The following is a 21,343-nucleotide window of genomic DNA, read 5'->3' as shown; positions in this document are numbered from 1 at the left end:
AAAACGCTGAAACCATAGTTCTGGCATTTTTATGTAAAAAAAATCAAAAGAAAATGCCGGAACTATAGTACTGGCATTTTTATGTAAAAAAAATCAAAAGAAAATACTGGAACTTATAGTTCCGGCATTTTTATATAAAAAAAATCAAAAGAAAATGCCAGAACCCATAGTTCTGGCATTTTTATAAATGTACGAAACTAACAGTTATAGGCAGCAATTAAAATTGCAGAATTGCGAGCTACTAACCGCAATTCAACTCCAAATCCGCAATATTGCAGAATTTGAAAATCATTTGCGGACCCATCCTTAGATGCAGCTACACCATTAAGTGCATGTACATTCTTTCGAACTATTTTGAGACCTAGATGCTTAGCTACATTCTCAGAGATTACTGAAGAGTCAGATCCTGACACCCTGTATCGATCATAGCATAGGGTATGCATACATTTTTGATTTTACAGGAAATGGTCGCTACATCATTGGGATCATCTAACTGGAGAAAGTTAATTTCTAAGGGTCTTAGCCAGTATAGGTTTTTCTGCTGATAAGCACGTATTGCATAGTTCAGTATTTTATCTTCTTTCTGTTCTACTTCAGGGGGTCATCTGCAGAAGAAGTTGGTAATAGTGGAGTTGCTGTATTTACAGCATGAGCTAGAGAAAATAAAATGTCTTGCATATTTGCTGAAAGAACATTCCAGAGTTTCTTTCTTTCACTAACTGGATAGTCACTAGAGCTCTGAATGGGTCAGGTCAGGTCAGGTTATATCAGGTTGTCTATTTGACCTGACCTGACCTGAAACCTGAAAAATTTCAAAACTATTTTTATTAAAGTATTGAAAAAAAATGGTACAAAACTTTTTTTTTAATATAATATTATGAAAAAAAACGTTTTTGCAACGTTTTTTATTAAAATATTGAAAAAAAATATTGCAAAACGTTTTTTTTAATAACATTATGAAAAAAATGTTTTCGCAACGTTATTATTGAAATATCAAAAAAAAAATGTTACGAAACATTTTTTTAATATTATGAAAAAACGTTTTCGCAACATTTTTTCTCGAAATATTGCGATTCAACATTTTTATATTAAAATCATATAAAAAAGTGAATCCCAATACTGCAATTCACTTTTATTATATAGTAGAATCAATAGTTTCAGGTCAACAGGTCAATCAGGTCAGGTCAATCTTCATACCTGACCTGAATTTTTTTTAAAGCTCTAGATTTTACTGCTTTTTCGGATGATAAATTATCTTACATTCAAGATTATTTATCTATTACTGAAGATTGCAATAAGCCAATTATTGTAGATTATAATATTACGAAGTTGGTTATTGATGATGATCAAAATTATAATATTGATATCGTAAAGAATCAAGAAGAGTACAAAAAACTGGTTATTAAAGATCAAAATTATAACGTTGATATTGTAAAGGATCAAAAGTACAAAAAACCGGTTATATAATATAAAGGATTGAGATGAGTATGAAGATCATTTTAATGATCAAGAAAGAGATCAAAATTCAGCTTTGTTAGGATTGCTAATAGGTATTGATGATGCATTTGTTCCTAATGTTAAAAATATTGATGGTTATCTTATTTATGAGGAAGCTCAAGATTTTCAATTTAATATTACTCAAGAAAATGCATTAAATAAATTATTTTTATTTTTTGTTAATAATAATCAAGAAGTTAATTATTATTGGCGACCATGGCAAACTAGTAATTATTATTTGGTTGAATTACTTAAGAAACGTTCTGATTTCTGAATTTCCTCCTCAGATATCCATATCCATTCAAAAAACATATAAATCAAATAAAATCTTAACGAAATATTGTTATTGTGAAGGATGTGAAAAAAATGAAAAAACAACTTTTAAAATAATCATTGACAGATTGGATTTAATTAATTCTAAAGAATTAGTAACTATTAATGTTACATTCTCAATTAATAAAAAACAATGCAAACATTTGGATGGAAAAACATATGGTTAATGCTGTGGATTAGCCAGACAGAATTTAATAAATTCTAATTATAAGTCACCTCGTGATATGTGAAAAAAAATTATGTCTACTGTTAAAGGTGAAGTTAGATATACTGGTAATCGGCAACATGTACCATCAGCTTATTCAGCAAGGACTATTAATTCAATTAAAAATTATGCAAATAAACAATTGGGATACAATTTATGTGAACAATTTCATGCAGCTATTTTAAATATAAATAAAAAAGAAAAGAGCGAATATCTTGAAAAAAATGGATCAGGATCAGCATCTAAACGCCAAATATGGGTTTTATTCAAGAACCTATTCAGACGCAACCATTATCAATAGTAATATTTAATGAAGCTGCAATTGTTTATTATCATTATTATGTATATGAAAATCCAGGTATTTTTTTAGATTACACAGGACAATTAGTAAAACTGGTTCCATATTTTCTTACAAAAGGTGGTAGTACAGATGCATATAAAAGAATCTTGAACACGTTTTTTACAATACCTCAACAACCGAACACGACTCTTACTTGGTTGAGAACTGGGATACAGAAACCCTTATCGATTTTTTGAAAGAACAGAACCTCAAGCTTGACGATAAAAAACACTATGACGTTCTCCGCAATAGAGAAATCGATGGACAGGTCTTTATCGACATGAGCAAGGAAGATTTTATGCAAGCAGGGTTGGAAATGGGACCGGCTATGAAACTTGCAAAAGAGGCTAAGACCCTCAAAGAAAAGCCGAAGCGTGCGTTCTCCTCGTACAAAAGTTTGAAAGAAGTGTTGAAAAATTATGGTCTCGAAAGTGAGGGCACGGATACCATCCCGATTTTTTCCCTACAAACCCACGAAATTCAAGACACTGATAAGCATTTCGAACATTGTATGGATAATATTTTGTTCAGGATGAAGCACTATGGTTCTTTGGTTTTAGATAGCTTGGAATCCATGCGCAATGAATACGTTTCGACTATACTTCATACATCCCTCCATATCGCAGGAGATCTCACGAAGAAGGAATTTAGTATGAGGCCAGAGTTTGAAATAATCAGGGAAGAGAGTTCCGGGCGAGTCGATTATGCAATAAAGGTATGTTTTTTTCTTGGCATTTTCCCGAAATAAGCTAATGTTATTTCCCTTCCAGGAGGCTGAGAACCTTATTTGTGTGACAGAGGACAAGGTCCAGCGTAGTATTCTCGAAGGCTTCGCCCAAAATATAAAGCAACTCGAAAGTTCGTACGAAACGAATAAGAGAAAAAGAAAACGAGATGGTGATGATGATTTCGATTATCTCTATGGTATCATCACCTCGGCCAGGGATTGGCATTTTTTGCTATATTCTCCGGGTGAAATTTCTCAGGCGAGTGAAGTCCCCGTTACTATCGAATTTAACAAGAAGGCCTTGGATAAAGACTCCGAGGAATATCAAACGTTGCGAAGTGGCGTGAAAAAGGTGTTGGGTGTAGTAGTAGGATAGGGCATGTGCAGAAGACGATTCCCCCTCAAAGAAAAAGGCTAGAATAGAGGAGTATCGCTCGAAAAAATAATCATGTAAAATAGTCCGCCATCATTAGCATAGAAACGTCATGTATCACGGGCACAGTCCCGAACTTTGTATTTATTTTTCGCATGTAATAATAAAAAATTTTTCTTGGCAAATTTCGCTGACCTCGGGTCAGGAAAAATCGGATATCTTACAAAATATAGCTAACTTATATGAAAAAGCTTGTGATGCAGAAGATGTATCGATAAAAGCTAACCAGGCGGAAATTTTATGCTGGAGAATTTTTATTATAGCATTTGATAAAACCATTGACGAAATCATGGCTAGAGATAGAGTAGGCATGAAAAAAGCCAAAGGACTAATTTATGATTTCATACTTGCGCAGAATCCCGACACTAAGCGTCCCGCTCTGTATAAGAAAATCGAAAGAGCTAGGAAGATTTACAGGTTGACTGAAACAATAGGGTTAGATAAGGTCATATATATTAAATCATACAGTGCGAACAGTATTTCAAAATTTACCAACGAAGAAATTCAAAGAGTCATGGATCACTTTACCAAAAATCCCGATATGGAATTCACTGATGATTCCGAGGACGTAGAACAAGATAACGAGGTCCCAGAGGGATCCGATCAAATTAATGTATTGGAGGTCTCGCCTCCAAAAGAATCAACTGCACCTATTCCATTAGTCAATGTCTCTAATTCTTCTGATAATTCCAAGGAAGAGGCGTGGTTTGATAAAGATATGTTTTTCAATGAGACGAATCCCACTAAAGTGAACACCACCACTTCAGATGATGACGATGTGTATTTCGATGAGGCGAATGAAGAGGTCCCTTTGCTTCAGCGCCTTCGGCCAGATCCAGATAATACGCAAGATGGTGGCTCCAATTCATGTAATGATGACTCTGATCCCGATAGTAATTCTGGAGATGAGATGCCAGACGATTCGGATGATGATGGATATAATGGATACGGTGGATATAATGAATATGGTGAATGTGATAGAGGTTATTATTATCTGACGGAAAATATGAAAGAAAAACCTCTCCAATCATCTCTCCGGTAACCGCCTAGGAGATTATCAAGTGAATCACATATTTGCATAGACTGAATTATCCGTGGGTGGCTTATATACTGTATTATGCGCAGTAGTCGATATCAGAGAAATTCTCTTTTTTTCTTCGTATAGCTCAGAAATAATCTATCACTTGATTTTCTGCAAAATTAATTTGAGTTATTTCATTCTCACCCCGCAGATCGATGGATCAAGGGGGCAGGTGAGATTCACATATATATCTCGCATTTATTTCGTGTCATGTTTCCAGTTCACGCTAGAATCATACTAACAAAACAATATTCGAATATATTTTGGTAATCAATATTTCGCATATGGGGTTTGGGATATCATCAGAATTATTTAAATTTGAATCGAATAATTGTTCTGTTGGAATTGGTTTATAGAACCATGGATTATTATTATTCAATGTTTTAAGAAAATCGCCAAAATATTTTAGCATTAAATTCTATTCCTCCAAAATTACGAGCTAATTCCATTTGAACATTTTCTGGTTATTTCACCTAACGAGAGTCGTATGCAAATCATGAAGTCATTTTTATCGATTTGCAAGGAGCTAATGAATGGCGAAATGCAGTGCATAATTGCCAGTAAAGTTCATGCCCAGAAAGCAGTTAACAGTAAATGATTCTAACTTATTGTGATATATTTTTCTCTGGCTTCAACCAAGAAGGCGGATTTTTGCCCATATCGGCTTTGTTTTTTAACCAGTGCATTGGAAAAATATAAATTATTTGCGCATGTTATTTTTTTTTTAACTTCGCATAAAACTATGCTACCTAACCAAATATGTATGATCAAGATTTACTTATATAATTATTCGATAAGTTATGCATAATACTTTATTAAGTAATATAAACTGTTGTACTAACAAATTAAAGCTCTTGCTGATAATTATCGGAAAAGGAAAGTCAAATTTTTAATATTCTCAAATTGTTTCACTCTTGGTCTTTAAATTCTGTTGAGTATAATATTATGAAATCAGTTGTAAAATCGGATATTATACTAAGCATTCGAGATACGTCTGAAATACTCACCATATCAAAAAGGACATTCATCAGAGAAATAAACTTTTGAATCCTTTCATTCTCGTCCTTTCGGGTTGCTAAAGATTTCCAAATCTTTAAAAATACCTTGTCTTCATCGACAGCTAGTCGCACTATTTGACTTAGATGTCCTTCATTTGTTGAATTAAGTTTATTTACTATATCAAGAGCGAAATCAACCAACTCTCCGAGTTCTATTTCTACCATCCTTTTCTTTTTTTCATGAAATTTATCTTCATTTTCTTCATATTTCCTTTTCATTGATGAAACACATTGTTCCTCGAGTTCAGAATTAAGCTCCAGTTTAATTCTCAATAATAACTCATATGCGTTTTCGTCTCCTATTATAAAATAGATTACACAAAAAAATTGTTCTTAATAAATATTTAAAATACTGTATGAATGATATCCATACAAAACTTACCAAGGCAATTGACTAATTCTAATGACAAAGTCGACAGTCTTTGAAGTTTTTCGTCGCACCACCTTCCTTCAATTTGCGTTATTCCGTGTGCATGGTGATTTCTTGCTTCAGTTTTGAATGATTTAAGAATATCTAACGGTTTCAGTTTATATTCTCCATGGAACAGCGTTTGATCAGAATTAGGAACCGTAAACAAAGAACTATTTTTTATGATAAAGTTCAAGAGACAAAGTAAATCGGCGTCCGAGAAATCAACATTTCGCGGAGGGTGGCATTTAATTGCGAATTCTTTCACAATATTGGACGGTATATATTCCTGATTTTTCACAAGGAATCTAAAGAGTGCTCTCTCAACGTGTTCTAGTATTGGCTCAACATACGAACCTTGCTTCGATGGCGAGAATGAGAACTTTTGCGGAATTCGTGAAAATGATGGATGAACTAAAACTTCCCCCTCTTCTTCTTTTACTTCCCAACTTCGTATATCTATTTCCTGCGATTCTTTATCATTTGTAGAAACTGCTTGTTCTTCGTCACTTTCCTGCGATTCTTTATCATTTGCAGGAACTGCATGTACTTCTTCACTTTCCTGCGATTCTTTATCATTTGTAGGGACTGCTTGTTCTTCATCACTTTCCTGCAATTCTTTATCATTTGTAGGAACTACTTGTACTTCTTTTGCTGTACTATTTGAATTTTGTGTTTGTGTTTGTGTTCCGTAAGAAATATTGTACTGTACAACTCTTACTTTCTTGAAAACAGCTCGATTATCTTTATCAATAACTCTTAGTCTTTTATTTTTCACTTTCTCAGGAACATCAGCGTTAAGCCACATGTTTAGTGATTCGTATTCATTACGTATCACTTTATCGTTTTTCATCAGATCTCGTAAGGAAGACTTCAACGCCTCACTATTACATTTTGGAGGTTTTAACGAAATCAAATGTTTGATCGTTTCCTCTAGTGTTCCTTTAATATTGCCCTTAAGATTCCTTTTGAGCCACTTTAACAACTTAGCCATTGTAAAAATGTAACGCGTAATTTATTTAAGAATGTGATGAAACAGAAAGAAAAGGTGACTTTAAAAGAAACTTGTTGTGAAGTACAAAGTACGAAGTCAAGTTAACGCGTAATTCTTACTGCTGATCGAACGCGATTCAACTTATGTGATATCCGTCACGTGATCAAAGTAATAATGATTTTTCCCCTTAAAATGATGATACTTCAATATATAAATATCTCAAAATAGAACATTTTTTCTCACTACTTTTCTCTAGTACTTTTGCAATAATACAAGTTCCCATCCGCGAAGCCGAGAAACACTCCTTGTGTTTTGGTAGGTGGGATAGGCCTCGAAACATTTTCTTGTGTTTCGTAGGTGTTGTGAAACCGAGAAACATTTCGTATGTTTCAGTAGGTGGATCTGGGCGGTTCCAGGAGAAGCCGAAAAAGCACATGCAATATGTGTTTCGTAGGCGGATAACTGGTCGAAGCCGAAAAAACGTGCAACGCATGTTTTGTAGGTGGGAATGGACGAAATCGAAACCGAAAAACATGTTTCGTAGGTGGAGATAGTAGTCGGGGACTTGTATTAACCAAACGTACTCTTGACAAATACACATTCACTCTTCATTCATAAAGGTTATAGTTTAGCAATAATAATATTGATCAAAAATAACTTTAAAAAAAATTATTGCCAACTTCATAGGTCATGCGCCAACCTTTTTCATTTGGAAGCTTAGAGACTTCTGATTTCTATCCTCCAACACTTATTATGGAACAAAACAATCCATATAAGCAAGAAGTTGAATTTGTGCAAGTACTTCAACGCCCAATCGAACCTGGAGATGAAATTTTTTCCCAGAGTTTATCAGCATTAGGAGTTCCTCATCAAGGGCTTTTAGTTACTACTGTGGGAACTACTAGTGGTGACTACGATGACGGAACTAACCAATATTTTATTGACCAGGGTAAGGTTTTTTTGACCGGGATAAGAATGGAAATTCCACCCAGATTGTTCCATGGGAGGATGTCGAAAATAAGGATAATTTTCATGTAGTGAGTCTTCATACGGCCAATCCAAACACTACAGTCGAAGATATCTTCGAATCCGCCGGCGGGAATACACCGTATAACTTATTTACGGCGAACTGCATTCAATCCTGTTCCAGAGCTGTTGGTACTAGTGGTGAACCATTAATTCCTAATGCCCGTGAATACAACGAAAACCCATATTTTGATGAAAGACCACCCATAAGATCCGCTTCATACATGGGCGGTTCGTATGACACTGACGAAGGTTACAAGGATAATTCAAAAGATTATAAACCGAAATAGATTATGTTATTACGTCACAAGTAAATATGTAGTTTTTCGCCTTGTATTCTCACATAAATATTAATAAAGTTTCGCCCGTAACTCGAGTACGTATTTTTAACATGTGTGTTGTTAAAAGATAGGGTATGTGCGGAAGACTGTTGTACCCCAAATCGCAATTCGGCCTAAATTATCGACCCATTACTGACCCATTTTTATAATGCCTTAAGGCAGTACCAGCACTATACCCTTTATATAGTAATTATTTCAATTTGGGGCAAATTGCGAACTGGGGCACAAAAGCTCCTCTGGCTGTCTTTGGCCACGCTAGTATCATATTAACAAAACAATATTCAGGTATGGATATTTTTCCAGCAATCAATATTTCGCATATGGGGTTTGGAGATAAATATGCTAATCCTTCGTTATTTTTATCGATTTGCAGGGAGATTAACGGAATGACGAAATGCAATGCGTAATTGCTAGTGAGGATCCGGGGAATGTTTTCTCCTGCGAAATTTAGCAAGTAATATAAAACAAAATGATCTTTTTTTGCTCAAGGCTCTTCAGCCGTATACGAAGAGGTATGGATAGAACACACATCGTAGCGCTCGCAAAAAATATCCTCCGCTATACTAGCACTCTTGCTATGGCATATCAGTATCCCGGATGTGAATCCATGCTCATTATATGGAAAAGGGATTTATTCTGCATCGAACCCGCCATACAAAGAATTTACCCTAGCTTCATGTGGACACATATTTCACCAGAAGTGTCTCGAAAAGTATCTGGTGAATGGAGAAGTGCGATGCCCGAATAAGGATTGTAATAGAGATATTGAAACTTTTCTCTCTCCGGATCTTTTTAAGGAAAAGGGATCGCAAGACAAGGCTACAACCCCGACTACAGATACTACCTCCAAGCAAGTGGATTCAGGAGATCAAACTCCCGTGGATGAGGACGCTGATGTAATTCTTATGAACGAACTAGGGATATTAGGCGGAGAGGAACAAAGTTCGTCCAAGACTACTGACCAGGCATCAAGTTCTATTGAGGCCACTAAAGAAACTTCTGACCAGGCAACCAGCCCTATTGAAGTTGTTAGTACTACGCCTGGCAATTCCAAAAATGTGGATGACTCGATTTCAAAGGAACTCTCTAGCGGTCAAATCCAACGCCCTATATGTGAGAAATGTTCCGAAGAAATCTCCATAGATTTCCAGAAAGATACCGTCTTTTTATCCTGTAAACATGCTGTGCATTTAGATTGTATTAACGATCTACACAAAAGATGTCCTACCTGTACTTCAGCCGATGATATGGAATCGTTTCCAGTAGAACAGGCTTCGAGTACCGCCCAGAAACGCTCTAGTGATTTACCCGAAAAATCGTCAAGTAAGAAGCAGAAGACATCTAATAAGGAAGGCGTCCCTTCTATGCTGAAAAAACTTATCGAAGAGTTATTAACCGATAATTCCAATAATGAAGATTTGGAAGAATCGAATGCGTCACTAAACTCTGGTAATTTTTTTCATCTATCCAGTATGATAGACCAAGCCGAAGAAAAAAATAAAGATGCAACACGGAATGTCATCAATCGATATTTCGACTTTGGAGAAGCTTTACACTTGCGATATAAGGAATTAAAACCCAGTCATGGTAAGTATGGAGCTGAAGCTCTCGTTAAAGATGAAGTTAGGAAACAAATCTCCGTAACAGAACTTTCTGATGAAGCTTTGCGAAAGAGGATGGAAAGGGCCGAGAAGCTCTATAAGCTTTTTAATGGTATTGGTAAATCGAAAATAGCACGAATTAGAACTTTTCCCGCTAGATTTATATTAAATTTATCTGATAATAATGTTTATCATGTAATAGCTGGTGTCTTGAGAGCAAATCAATAATTTGTTTACTGCGCCACATTACTGCGCCCGGACACGCGTGTCCAGATTTTTCATTTTTGATTATGCATAAATAAATAAAAAGTATTAGTTTGTCCACATAGTGAACTTTGTCCTTTTTTTAACTACATCTGCGAAATTGATATGCAATACTGTGTAAATTAATCTACATGCATGTGAATAAAAAACTCCTTTGATCTGCGGGAGATAACCTATCCTAATAGCTTGCCCTGATATGAATATGGGAAAAAAAGGATGATCGCAAATCTATGAATTTTTTCCGAAATCTGATTAGCCGATCATCTCGTGATTTTGAGAAACAACTCGGTGTGTCATGGAACTGGCTCATCATTATTCATTAGGTAAAGGATCAGATGCGTCGCCTATAGATGTATTTGAACTTATAACAAATCTAATAATCTTTGCCATTATTTGAATATTTATAGACAAAAAGAATTACAATTGTTTAATGTTAATTCTATTCCTTACTTAATTAATACTGATTGTGCACGTAATATATTGGTGGCAGTGTTGAAAGAATATAATAATAAGACACCAGATCAGTATTTTAAAAGAATAGTTGGAAATATTGTAGCAAATCAAGAGTTTGATAATTCTAAAATTTTAGTTGCTTGGTGCTTTGGACATGCTATAAGAGCAATATGATACCATATTAGATCAAAAAAATTTATAATTGAAATGGTAATAATCGAGAAATTTTGGCAAAATTTGTGATGCGAGTGTGGAATTCAGTAAGAGTAAAGGAAAATATTCAAGATGTAGAAAATGAAATAGATAAATGGGAGTGGTTAATGCTACAAAAAAAATTAAATTTAATTAACGAAAAAGTAATTTTGGTTAGAAAAAATAGATTTAATAATTTTAATAATGATAATTTGTATGATTTGCCGGAATTAAATTTTGAATCTAATCAAAATCTTGAAGATGAGAACGAAGATTTAATATATATATCAAATTTGTTACAATGTAATGAATTAAATGCTTGGACATATACTATGGAAGATGGTAATTTTTTATTGAAGATTTTACAAAACCATCATAGTAATTACGAGTTATTAATATTACAATTAGATATTAAAATTGAAGTACAATTAGATACCACAGGAAAATCAATTATAAATCCTTTTTATAGTGTCAATTTAAAAAACTACTTAGAAAAAGTTTGGTGGAAGACGATTGTTTTATGGAGTAATTTGGTACCGGCTATTAAGAATAGAACCAGGCGACAGTAGAAGTAGAAAATAATATTGTCAAAAATTTGGATATTGGTAAAAAGAATTTGCCTATTGATGAATATATTGGAATTCGTACTCAAACCTTAAAATCAACACAAAATTTAATTGCTGAAAAGTTAATGCGTAGGAGATAATTATTTATTTATATTAATTATTATTATTAAATTAACAATAATAGCATATTGCCGATAATACTAATACATTTTATAATTCTAGTTCTAATCACAAATCCCAAGATCAAGATAAATTAAATGAACAATGGAAACCTAAAAGAACACGAGTTTTTACAAGCAAAGAATCAAAGATACTTAAAGAATTTAAAATAATTTTAGATTATAGGAAAACCCTTGATGTTCCAAGTCAATATAGAATAGCTCGAGAAATAAGGGATATTTCTCTTAATGATATTGGTTTTAATCAATCAATGGTATCTCGTATGTACAATAATATTGATATACCTAAATGTGATACAACATTAACAGTGATTAAAAATTGGATTAATAAAGAATTGGAAAGAAAGGACAAACATGAAAATCTAGACTAGAAATAATATATGTATCAGGTTGGTGAATTGTATATTTTGATATTAGTGATACAAAATAAACATTTTATTTTCAACTACGTAAAATATTAAATTGTGCATATTTTTATATAATAAATGATATTTTCCAAAAAAAAAATTGCATTTATTACATATAAATTAAAAATCTGTGAATAATTAAATGAAAAGACTATCGCACGCTCACAAAAAAAATATTAAAGATCAAATAATAATAAGACCATCATACATAAATTAAATTCACGAAAGGGTAGGTATTAAAGATCAAAATATGAAAGCCGCCATATATAAATTAAAATTACTCATAAAAATATTAAAGATCAAATAGAAAGACCACTATATATGAATTATAATTGCTCATTAGAAATCAGACCATCACCATAAATAAAAATTCCTACGAAAAATATTAGAGATCAAATGGAAAGACATAAATTAAAATTGTCCATGAAAAAGTATTAAAATCAAATAAGAATATGAATTAACATTACCCATTAAAAATTAAAATAAGAGGCCGCTATACATGAATTAAATTGCTCATTAGACGCGAAAGACCATATTATTGCCCATGTATTAAGATCAAATAAATTAAAATAAAAGGTCATACACAAGTTACAAGTCCACGAAAAATATCAAAGACCAAGTACACACATTATAATTGCTCGTTTATATGAAATTAAAATCGAAAATATTTTTTTTTTTAGCGTTCAGGAGTAAACTATGATAATATACCAGATATAGTTAATATAAACTTTCGGAATATTCTTTCTGAAAAACACATGATTATGGTTTAAGCACAAGCCACAGATCAGCCTAAAAGGGTAATTCTCAGTGGCAAATTTTTTTATCTTCGGAAGTGTACATAGAATTCCGAAAAATTCGGATTTTTTTTTCGGGAAAATACTTGATTATATTTATGGGTCAAGAAAATTCCATTATTTGGATCGGGTCAAGAAAAATACATTTATTGTTATGCATAGATCTGCATTTTTGATCAGGTCAAGAAAATACCACGAGGACAAGTCCGATACTTTTGCGTCGGAGTAAGAGAGTTACTGCGTTTTATTTTTTTTATACAAAAAGCCACATTAGTCAAATATAGTCAACTGTACAACCGAAAAATTGCGTAATAGTAATTAATAAATACTCGTGATAATTACTCATGAGATGCGATTCATTTCTTTCGCCTGATAAACTTATAACAAGCCACCGCGTCTAGTCAAAATGAAGTTTTTACAAGTATATATACCTCCAAAAAACTCTTTCAACTTTTTTTAACTTACTTCAACTTACTTCTTTTTGACTTACATTTGTTCACTCTTATTAGCAATATCATCGAAATGGCACAGTCGTTCAATTGTTTACTTCTAAACTCTGATATTCTAATTCCGGTTTCCTTTTTCAATGATAATACTGAAAAGTGCACCTTTCTTCAACAAGGTGATCATCAACAAAAAGTCTACTTAAGCGAACTTACAGGTGTACTTCTCAAAAATGATATTTGTAGTAAGGGAAACTTTGGAAAGTTAATGTCATGAAAAGAGAGATCAAAGATAAAAATGTTTCTACCGAAGAAGACATTGTACAAAAACTTGGTGGAAAAGAAATGGGACTCCAAGAACTGTTTGAAGAATATTTTCAAGATGAATTAGATCATAAAAATTTTAAACCGTCTAACATTCACATCATCGCCATCACCTCCATCATCACTGGTAAGTGCTTCTCAACGTTTTACCTCTCAAACAAAAATCGATTTTATTGTTTACATCACATTCCCAATCATGATTTTTTTTTTTCAAACAATTAGGTTCTTTGAAAACCGGGAAAACCAGTAAGCGCGCACAATCTTTATTGCTTGAACTATTCTAATACCGATTTTAATGTAAATTTACCGCCTCTCTTTAGTTGGAGAAATTATTAAAGAAATTACGAAGGATTTGAAAGAGCGTAAGCCTAAATCATCTTACGAATCAAATGACATGCCACTGCAACAACGTGACTTTAGAGAGGCGACGGTTAAAATTAAAGAAACCGCAGTAGCTAATGTTAGGAGAAAGAGAAGCAATTCGAATTATTGGTGTATCGTCAGCGCAGGAGCCCCCGGGATAGGTAAGTTTCTTAGTTTCTTATGTCTTTTCTAAATGATTTATATAGATTGCCATCTGTATCTGAAATTCCTTGAATAGGAAAAACTCGATTTGGAATAGAACTTTTTGATTACATCAAAAACCTCCAGAAGAATGGGGCGATGTACATTTTGAATATCTCTATATGAATTTCGGGAATGGTTTTTACCTTAGTGGATATGACAGCGAACTTAAATTAGAGGTAATTCTTGGATTGTGGATTGCTTATGCATTCTTCATTGAAAAAAAATACGACACCACATTCCAAGTGTTCCGCTCTAGAGCTCTTCAGTACGGCAAAGATATTTTCATTTTTGATTCCGTCATTTATTATTACTATGAATCTTTGAAGTTCTCCAACAATCAAAAATTATTCTTGTATCTTCATATTGATGAATTTCAAATGATTGATAAATGGGGTGCACAAAATAAAACAAACCAATTCTTTGGGAATATGATCCGTTGCATTACAAAATTCACGACTGAAGAATATTCTACTTTTATACAACCATTCCTCTCAGGAACAGCACCACGAGCTATTGCTAAACAAAGAGAAGTTACGGGTATCTCATTTCAGTTTGTTGATTGTCCATTATTGGACATTAAATCGATGATTCTAATTATGGACCATTTTGCGACAAAATTTAAAGCACCAACAACATTATTAAACTTTGAAGCACCAATTAAAAAAGACGCAGCACCCAAAACAAAAGGCGTAGCACCACCAATAACAAAACACGTATTTAAGTGGCTCCACTTTTACAACTTCTGATAGATACTGGAGGTTTGCCTCGTGCACTTGAACGACTCCTTGACGTATGTTTTAAAACATTATGTGATAATGGAAAAGAATTCTTTGAGAAACTAAATTATGATTGTGATGAAATTTTCTCAATCGTTAAGAGTGATCTTCAAGAAATGTACGCCATTAATAGAAAGGTTTACGGTGAAAAGGAACTTTTCATGAATCTTTTGTATCATTGCGTTGAGGGGATCCCTGTTAAAAAAAATAAGTGCTTAGATAATAAAGGGACAACAGTCAGAGATCTGCAAACCGACGGGCATTTTTCTCTCTCTCCATATGGCGGTCAAAATTTGTTCCTTATTGAAATGCCATTTTTTTTTGTTTGCATTTATAATGATATCTTAAAGATTGTTGATGTAAATAATAATATGTATTGGCAAGAATGGGAATTATTTGTAGCACATCACATTTCCTTTTACGTCAATCTGGCCATTAAAATGGGGAAAAATGAGCTATCCCTTCGAAATCTACATCCTGGTGCTTATGGAACGAAAGAAAACTTGGATATTGTTATGAAATTGAAAGAGCTCGGTATATATAAGTCGAGAGAGCAATTTCCATTAAATTTAAATTTGACGCATGGTTCAGAGATCCCCTGGAATAATGGGCATTGTGTTGTTGTTAATGGTACTTCTGCTGAATCTTCAGACATATTTTATGTTATGGAAGATGTATCTGGAGTTTTTTATCTCATAATGGGTCAAAACCAATGGGATTATGGCTCAAAGAAGATGACTGAGAAAAATGTTAGTGATGAAGACGAGAAGAATTTTAATAGCGTCGAACATTCTGAGCTTCAAGAGTATAGAGACATAACGATCATATTTACTACACAACCATACGAGGGGAGTGAAAATTTACCAGAAATTCTGATCGTCTCAAAAGACAATTTTAAGAGCTACTTTGGCCCCGTTTTTTCAGCACGAGCCACATTTTCTCTTACTAGGGATATCAATCCCAATTTTTGGGATATAAATAGGTTAAAAAATACTATTAAGGGTATTGGTGATGTTTCTATGGATACTGTTATTGCAAAACGGCCATATATTAGTGAGGATCATTTTCATAATGTGAACCCAGGGGCGGATAAAAGGCAAAAATTAGACTTTTTCCCATTTGATGTACAAGGCACTGAAATATATGCACCCGATCATTTAATCGAAAATTAGGGATATGCTCTGAAAGAATCAAGCTTTAGTCTTCTTGTAGGTGTGTTATGTTTGCTTTAGGCTTTATATCAATGTTTTAAAGTAGAACAAAAAAAAAAATCTTTTAATGTAAGAATGATTAGTTTTATTGCTATAATACAAGTATTAATTTTAATTTATGTGTAAAGTATAAAATGTTATGTACGTTTGCATTAAATTATGGTTGCGCTTATAATTATCGGGTTTTTTTTTGTTCACTTGCATAACTTGAACTGAGATATAAGTTTTATTTGGCACATGGGCATTTACAATTATTTTCTTCCCATCATCAAATATAACAAACAGATTTGTCAATACTACAGTGACACCTCTATAAGTGCACCCTCTATAAGTGCACGCACTATATAAATTCTCTTTAAGTGCACGGTGGACCTGGTCCCAACTTATAAGAGCTCTTAATATTTTACTCTCTATAAATGCACACCCTCTCTAAGTGCACATTCTACTATTTTTTTACTATGGTCCCAAGGGGGGTGCACTTAGAGAGGTGTCACTGTACTACGTTTCCTTCCCACATCAATATAAACCCACTTCTCCCAATATATTATCTTCTTTCTGTGTTTAATGGTCATTAGCTGGTGGTCCTCCTTTGGTTATTTCTGTTTTGCAATAAAAGTATGTTAATTATTTTTTCGCTTCTTGCTTTTGGCGTAGAATAATAGACATAATGTTAGCGCATTTGAAAATTTCTTGGACACATACCCAACTAACTATCGAATCAATAAATACTTACTATTATTGAAATGAAAAGTAAACCGCCTCTTTGATAGAAACCCCTATTTTTCTTCGTTCACCTCTTCGAGGGGGTGTGATATCCAGAAAATCGTACACATTTTTTTTTGTAAACATGAATTATGTATTTCCAAAAAATATCATATGTTACAAAATTCTTTAGGAATGAATCCAGTTTTAGATGGGATTCCAAAGTGATTCGTTTAAGTGCAGGAAATAAGACACTAGTAATAGTAGTATTATTGATAATATAATCCATCTGTATATATGTGTTCACTATATCGTCGAAAACAATGAAATAGAGCAATCGTGACCTTCAGGTCATGGTCTCGTAGTTGAGAATTTGTAATTACAAATCAATGATCGTAAGTTGAATGCTCAAACTTATTGTACAATAATTTCGGTATGACTAAGTATCCGGCAAATAAGATGGTAGTATAAAAGTAATGACGTAGTGTTAACATATTTAGAAATTTCTTGGACGCAATATATTCTCCAAAATAAGAAAGACAATTACGAATAACTCCTTTACCTAGATAAGTTTATTTTTTGTATCTAAAGTTTACGTGGAGTATACAAGTTAATAAACATATAATTTCATTTTAACATTTGATATAAATGGATGTCATATTACCTTTCTAGGTATTTAAGTTCCCGGATGCACTTGTTAGATTTTCATTTTTTGGAATTGGCTCATAAGACACGTCAACTCTCAATCTATCCGTTTAAACAGGGATTTGCGAAATTGTACCATAGGTGATTGATGAAGTATAAAAATAGGAATCCAATGGATTTACGAGATTGTACATATTAACGTATATCAAAGCACCATTTCTCATACATCTTATACATATGTGTACCATGTGAATATATCAATAGTTTGGATTAACTGGTCCATCCCGATTACCATAAAGGTTATACTTGCCGGTCTCTGTTAAATCCAATGCTTGTTCATTAACATCACTATAAATACCATTATTATTGTTGCTAATAATCTCAAATTCATCTGATCGAATCTCAGACAGGGTCAGGATTTTGATTCAATCGGGATTTGCATTTATTGGGATTTTGGGTGACGAGATTATAGACTGTTGATATTATGGGTGTCAGGATTTTTAAGTGATCCCCAAAAATATGTATATATATATCCCATTTAAAAAGATTGTAATATTAGTAAATGATTAAATACAATTTTAAACTTTTAATCGAAATATTTCACGCATAATGAAATTTCCTATCTTTTTAACGCTCACTATCATTTTTTTTGCTACGGTTCTTATACCGGCCATGGAAGGTAAAATCTTGAAATATTGAACATGTTTTAAGGAAAATAAATTAATAATTACTTTTTTTTCCTTATCTACGGATCCGTAATAATTTTTGAAATCCGAAACACGTTGTAAAATATCACATGTAATTGATCATTTGTAAAATGGAGAAAAATTAGTTCATAATAATTAAATAATTACTTATCTAGGTATTAAATTGGTCATTTGTAAAATGTAGAAAAATTAGTTGATCTTTGTTCATAATAATTTTTAAATTGGCTTTCTCATAAAAAATTTCATTTTATTTCTGTAAATGATATAGTCTTCATATTCTGCTTTTTCTTATATATACAGGGACTGATTAAAAAAAACACAGAACAAAAAAAAATTACCGAACAAAATATTACCGAACAAAATATTACCGAACAAAATATTACCGAACAAAAAAAAATATTACAGAACAAAAATTCTCAATATTTTGCAATGAAATATATTTTCTTGTTTATCATTCTTATTTGTACCATCCATGGTCTGACAGTTCATGCATTGCCTCTCCATGAGGGTAAGAGATTAATTATTTTTATTTATAGTTTTTTTATCTTTCTATTTTCTCATGCATTTAACATTTTCATTTGTAGTTAGATCTAGTCTTCTCATGAAACGTTGTACACCTGGTGGCTTCAATAGAGATTGTGGTTATGATGAAGTATGTGAAACTGATTTTGATTGCGCGTATGGTCTTTATTGTAGTGCCCTTACTGACTCATGCTATTGACTAATGAAGTTTGGTCACTTTGAATTTTTGAGTTAAATTATTTATTAGTGAATGTATTAGTTATTTTATTTTTTCGCTGTAAAGAAATTACATCTATAATTTTTTTTAATTAATAAATATTTCTATCATGCAAATATTGCATTCTTGACCTTATACGATTTACTTTCTTGACTCGTGTATACAATGATAGTCAAAAGTAATGCATCGCCGAAATGAAAATGGTGATCTTATTTAAATTTTTATATATTAATAAAATAAAAGTAAAAAAATTACAATTGTAAACTCTCGACCAGATAGGAAAAGCTGAAAGCGAATATGAATCCTAGTGATTCCTAATTTGACACGACATACAGTATTGTCAGTTTCCAATTCTTTCGTTATTTCTCTTGCTTCGGAACTAATAGTACTTTACTATCAATGCCTATCGGCGAAATGGCTTCGGCGAAATGTACCGTAACCGTAAAAATCTATATTGGATATAGTTTTAAAGATCCAATATGGATTTCATGTGAATCTAATTTTATGTGTAAAATAATTTTATATAGATTTGTGTAAATTTTTAGTTTTATTAGTTTTATTTTAAATATGTACTAATTTACTTCCTTAAAATTTTTCATTTAGACTTTTCATATAAAATCTACATATCTAATGATGATCACGCACAGGATTTATTAATTTGAATTAACATCTATAAATTCCTTATATTCTCAAGCAATCATCTTTGGAGTAGGGTATCTTAGGGTAAGGAAAGTTAATTTAGGCTGAAATACTTATCTTTGAAGATAACATTGACGTTAGAGTATATTAGGGTTAGGGTAAGGGAAGTTGGTTTAGGCAGAAATACTTATCCTTAAAGATAACGTAGACGTTGGAGTATCTTGGGTTAGGTAAGGGAGGTTAGTTTAGGCTGAAACTTTTACCTTTCAGCGGTATCAGGGCATTTCGCCGAATGGACATTTCACCGAAGCCATTTCGTCATATGAACATTTGCCGAAATATTATTTATTACATTTGTTTATTTATTGTTTTTATTTTTTAAATTAGCTAATTTTTATTAGTAAAGTTGTCTTGTTGCTTATAATAATCATTTTTTACTGAATAAATGTTTTCAGGAAATGAAGTTATTTGAATGTTAAACTGAAGTGATAATATCATAGAAGAAAAGACACTTAAAAATAAAAAGAATTTTTTGTTTAAACGTTTATTTAATTTTTATTTTTATTGCAAAAATAGGTGACGTGGCAAAAGAAGGTAAAATAGAAACTAAAAAATGGAAATATTAAAGTACTCAATCAAGAATCGAAGATATTATTCAACATCTAAGTTTTATTTTATACATTTGTCATTTGTAAATCAGAATATCTATTAAGGTTCCTGATTGAAATCATTGACCACCAGAACTGTCACTCTCATAAATTGGTTACACAAACGAATTTTCATATTAAAATTTCACTTTTTTTTTATTTTTTCAACACGTACACATAGAAAAGCAGCCGATCCCAGAAGCCAAGATTGTATATGCTAGCTCTATATAGGCGAAGTTTTTTCATTAAAATTAGATCACTGGTTGCTTTGTTCTTAATTTTATATGTTTTTTGCTCTTTTATGATAGAAAGTTAAAATTATATCCTTTTTTTTCGAGATTTCAACAAGTATATACTAAATATTTTTACGTAAAACATTTTAAAATAGCTTTTTCTTCTTTTATTATGTATTATTTTCAAGTGTGTAATAAACTTTTATATGTTTTTGAGGTATTTCAAACAGCCGATCCAAAATTTTAAAAAATATAGACAGAATATTTCAAAAAAAAAAATATATTTTCGTGTAGTTTCACATTTCGTCATTACCGATTTATCATTTTTTTTCATAGATTATATTGATTATCGGCAGATCTTTCAATTTAAACATGGGGTAATATTTAATTTTAATAGTAACACATAGTAATTTACATATGGCTTCAGTTCTGGCGAATGGCGATCACTGATCAGTCTGTGTAACATTTGAGTTGGACCCCCCGTTTATTTATCTAACCCTAGATATTATTTATACCGAACGGTCATGTGATATTAAATTAATTTGGGCCAAATTTATAGTGCTTTCCAGAATTATCATTTATGATTGGTTTTATGTTATACGAAATTATAATTCTGGCCGGTACTTATAAAGTCGGCCAGAATTATCTAGGACAGGTTCGGTATTTTAGATAACGAATTCACTATATACCGAACTAAATCCTCTAGAACAGACGATTCGTTATATCCAGTAGCACACATAACATTCAAATTCATGTCTCAGGTTGACGGTGCAGTGTGACGCAGCGAATTTTCAGTGACACTTTCATATT

The 21,343-nt window shown here is 32.4% G+C and overlaps 7 protein-coding genes across 7 annotated transcripts; 6 read left to right on the top strand and 1 right to left on the bottom strand.

The window, feature by feature from the left end:
- Positions 1-742: 742 nt before the first annotated feature.
- Positions 743-4,577, top strand: OCT59_000014 (uncharacterized protein; the record flags this gene model as incomplete). Its single annotated transcript, XM_066138536.1, has 2 exons — positions 743-761; positions 3,709-4,577. 2 exons carry the CDS (start codon positions 743-745, stop codon positions 4,575-4,577), a joined length of 888 nt encoding a protein of 295 aa, XP_065988020.1.
- Positions 4,578-5,396: 819 nt separating this feature from the next.
- Positions 5,397-7,185, bottom strand: OCT59_000013 (uncharacterized protein). The gene is made up of 3 exons (XM_025321896.2): positions 6,057-7,185; positions 5,624-5,973; positions 5,397-5,544 (listed from the first exon to the last, which is right to left on the bottom strand). Exons 1-3 carry the CDS (start codon positions 7,075-7,077, stop codon positions 5,515-5,517), a joined length of 1,401 nt encoding a protein of 466 aa, XP_025167670.2. The 5' UTR covers positions 7,078-7,185; the 3' UTR covers positions 5,397-5,514.
- A 645-nt stretch (positions 7,186-7,830) lies between these two features.
- Positions 7,831-8,834, top strand: OCT59_000012 (uncharacterized protein; the record flags this gene model as incomplete). Its single annotated transcript, XM_025328195.2, has 6 exons — positions 7,831-8,026; positions 8,116-8,334; positions 8,394-8,413; positions 8,512-8,520; positions 8,603-8,729; positions 8,818-8,834. The coding sequence occupies 6 exons, from the start codon at positions 7,831-7,833 to the stop codon at positions 8,832-8,834; spliced, it is 588 nt and encodes a 195-aa protein (XP_025167671.2).
- Positions 8,835-8,958: 124 nt separating this feature from the next.
- On the top strand, positions 8,959-10,273 carry OCT59_000011 (uncharacterized protein; the record flags this gene model as incomplete). Its single annotated transcript, XM_066138534.1, has 4 exons — positions 8,959-9,156; positions 9,242-9,767; positions 9,861-10,031; positions 10,107-10,273. 4 exons carry the CDS (start codon positions 8,959-8,961, stop codon positions 10,271-10,273), a joined length of 1,062 nt encoding a protein of 353 aa, XP_065988019.1.
- A 331-nt stretch (positions 10,274-10,604) lies between these two features.
- Positions 10,605-10,936, top strand: OCT59_000010 (uncharacterized protein; the record flags this gene model as incomplete). The annotated part of the gene is made up of 2 exons (XM_066138533.1): positions 10,605-10,648; positions 10,717-10,936. The coding sequence occupies 2 exons, from the start codon at positions 10,605-10,607 to the stop codon at positions 10,934-10,936; spliced, it is 264 nt and encodes an 87-aa protein (XP_065988018.1).
- A 68-nt stretch (positions 10,937-11,004) lies between these two features.
- Positions 11,005-12,070, top strand: OCT59_000009 (uncharacterized protein; the record flags this gene model as incomplete). Its single annotated transcript, XM_066138532.1, has 3 exons — positions 11,005-11,479; positions 11,643-11,649; positions 11,743-12,070. The coding sequence occupies 3 exons, from the start codon at positions 11,005-11,007 to the stop codon at positions 12,068-12,070; spliced, it is 810 nt and encodes a 269-aa protein (XP_065988017.1).
- A 1,546-nt stretch (positions 12,071-13,616) lies between these two features.
- On the top strand, positions 13,617-16,182 carry OCT59_000008 (uncharacterized protein; the record flags this gene model as incomplete). Its single annotated transcript, XM_066138531.1, has 6 exons — positions 13,617-13,794; positions 13,890-13,913; positions 13,988-14,191; positions 14,269-14,332; positions 14,395-14,947; positions 15,112-16,182. The coding sequence occupies 6 exons, from the start codon at positions 13,617-13,619 to the stop codon at positions 16,180-16,182; spliced, it is 2,094 nt and encodes a 697-aa protein (XP_065988016.1).
- Positions 16,183-21,343: the final 5,161 nt, after the last annotated feature.

This window comes from Rhizophagus irregularis, chromosome 1 (assembly GCF_026210795.1).
Source record: "Rhizophagus irregularis chromosome 1, complete sequence".
In the NCBI taxonomy this organism is placed as follows: domain Eukaryota; kingdom Fungi; phylum Glomeromycota; class Glomeromycetes; order Glomerales; family Glomeraceae; genus Rhizophagus; species Rhizophagus irregularis.
Note: the sequence above shows the minus strand (reverse complement) of the source record. Positions and strands in the feature narration are given on the sequence as shown.

What these genes read in the sequence shown, in the direction of transcription:
- OCT59_000013 (XM_025321896.2), bottom strand. Translation starts at nt 7,077, where the DNA reads ATGGCTAAGTTGTTAAAGTGGCTCAAAAGGAATCTTAAGGGCAATATT. An exon ending in AGAATTAGTCAATTGCCTTG is followed by an intron (nt 5,974 to 6,056) that starts GTAAGTTTTGTA and finishes ATTTTATAATAG; the next exon opens with GAGACGAAAACGCATATGAG. An exon ending in TGAATGTCCTTTTTGATATG is followed by an intron (nt 5,545 to 5,623) that starts GTGAGTATTTCA and finishes TATACTCAACAG; the next exon opens with AATTTAAAGACCAAGAGTGA.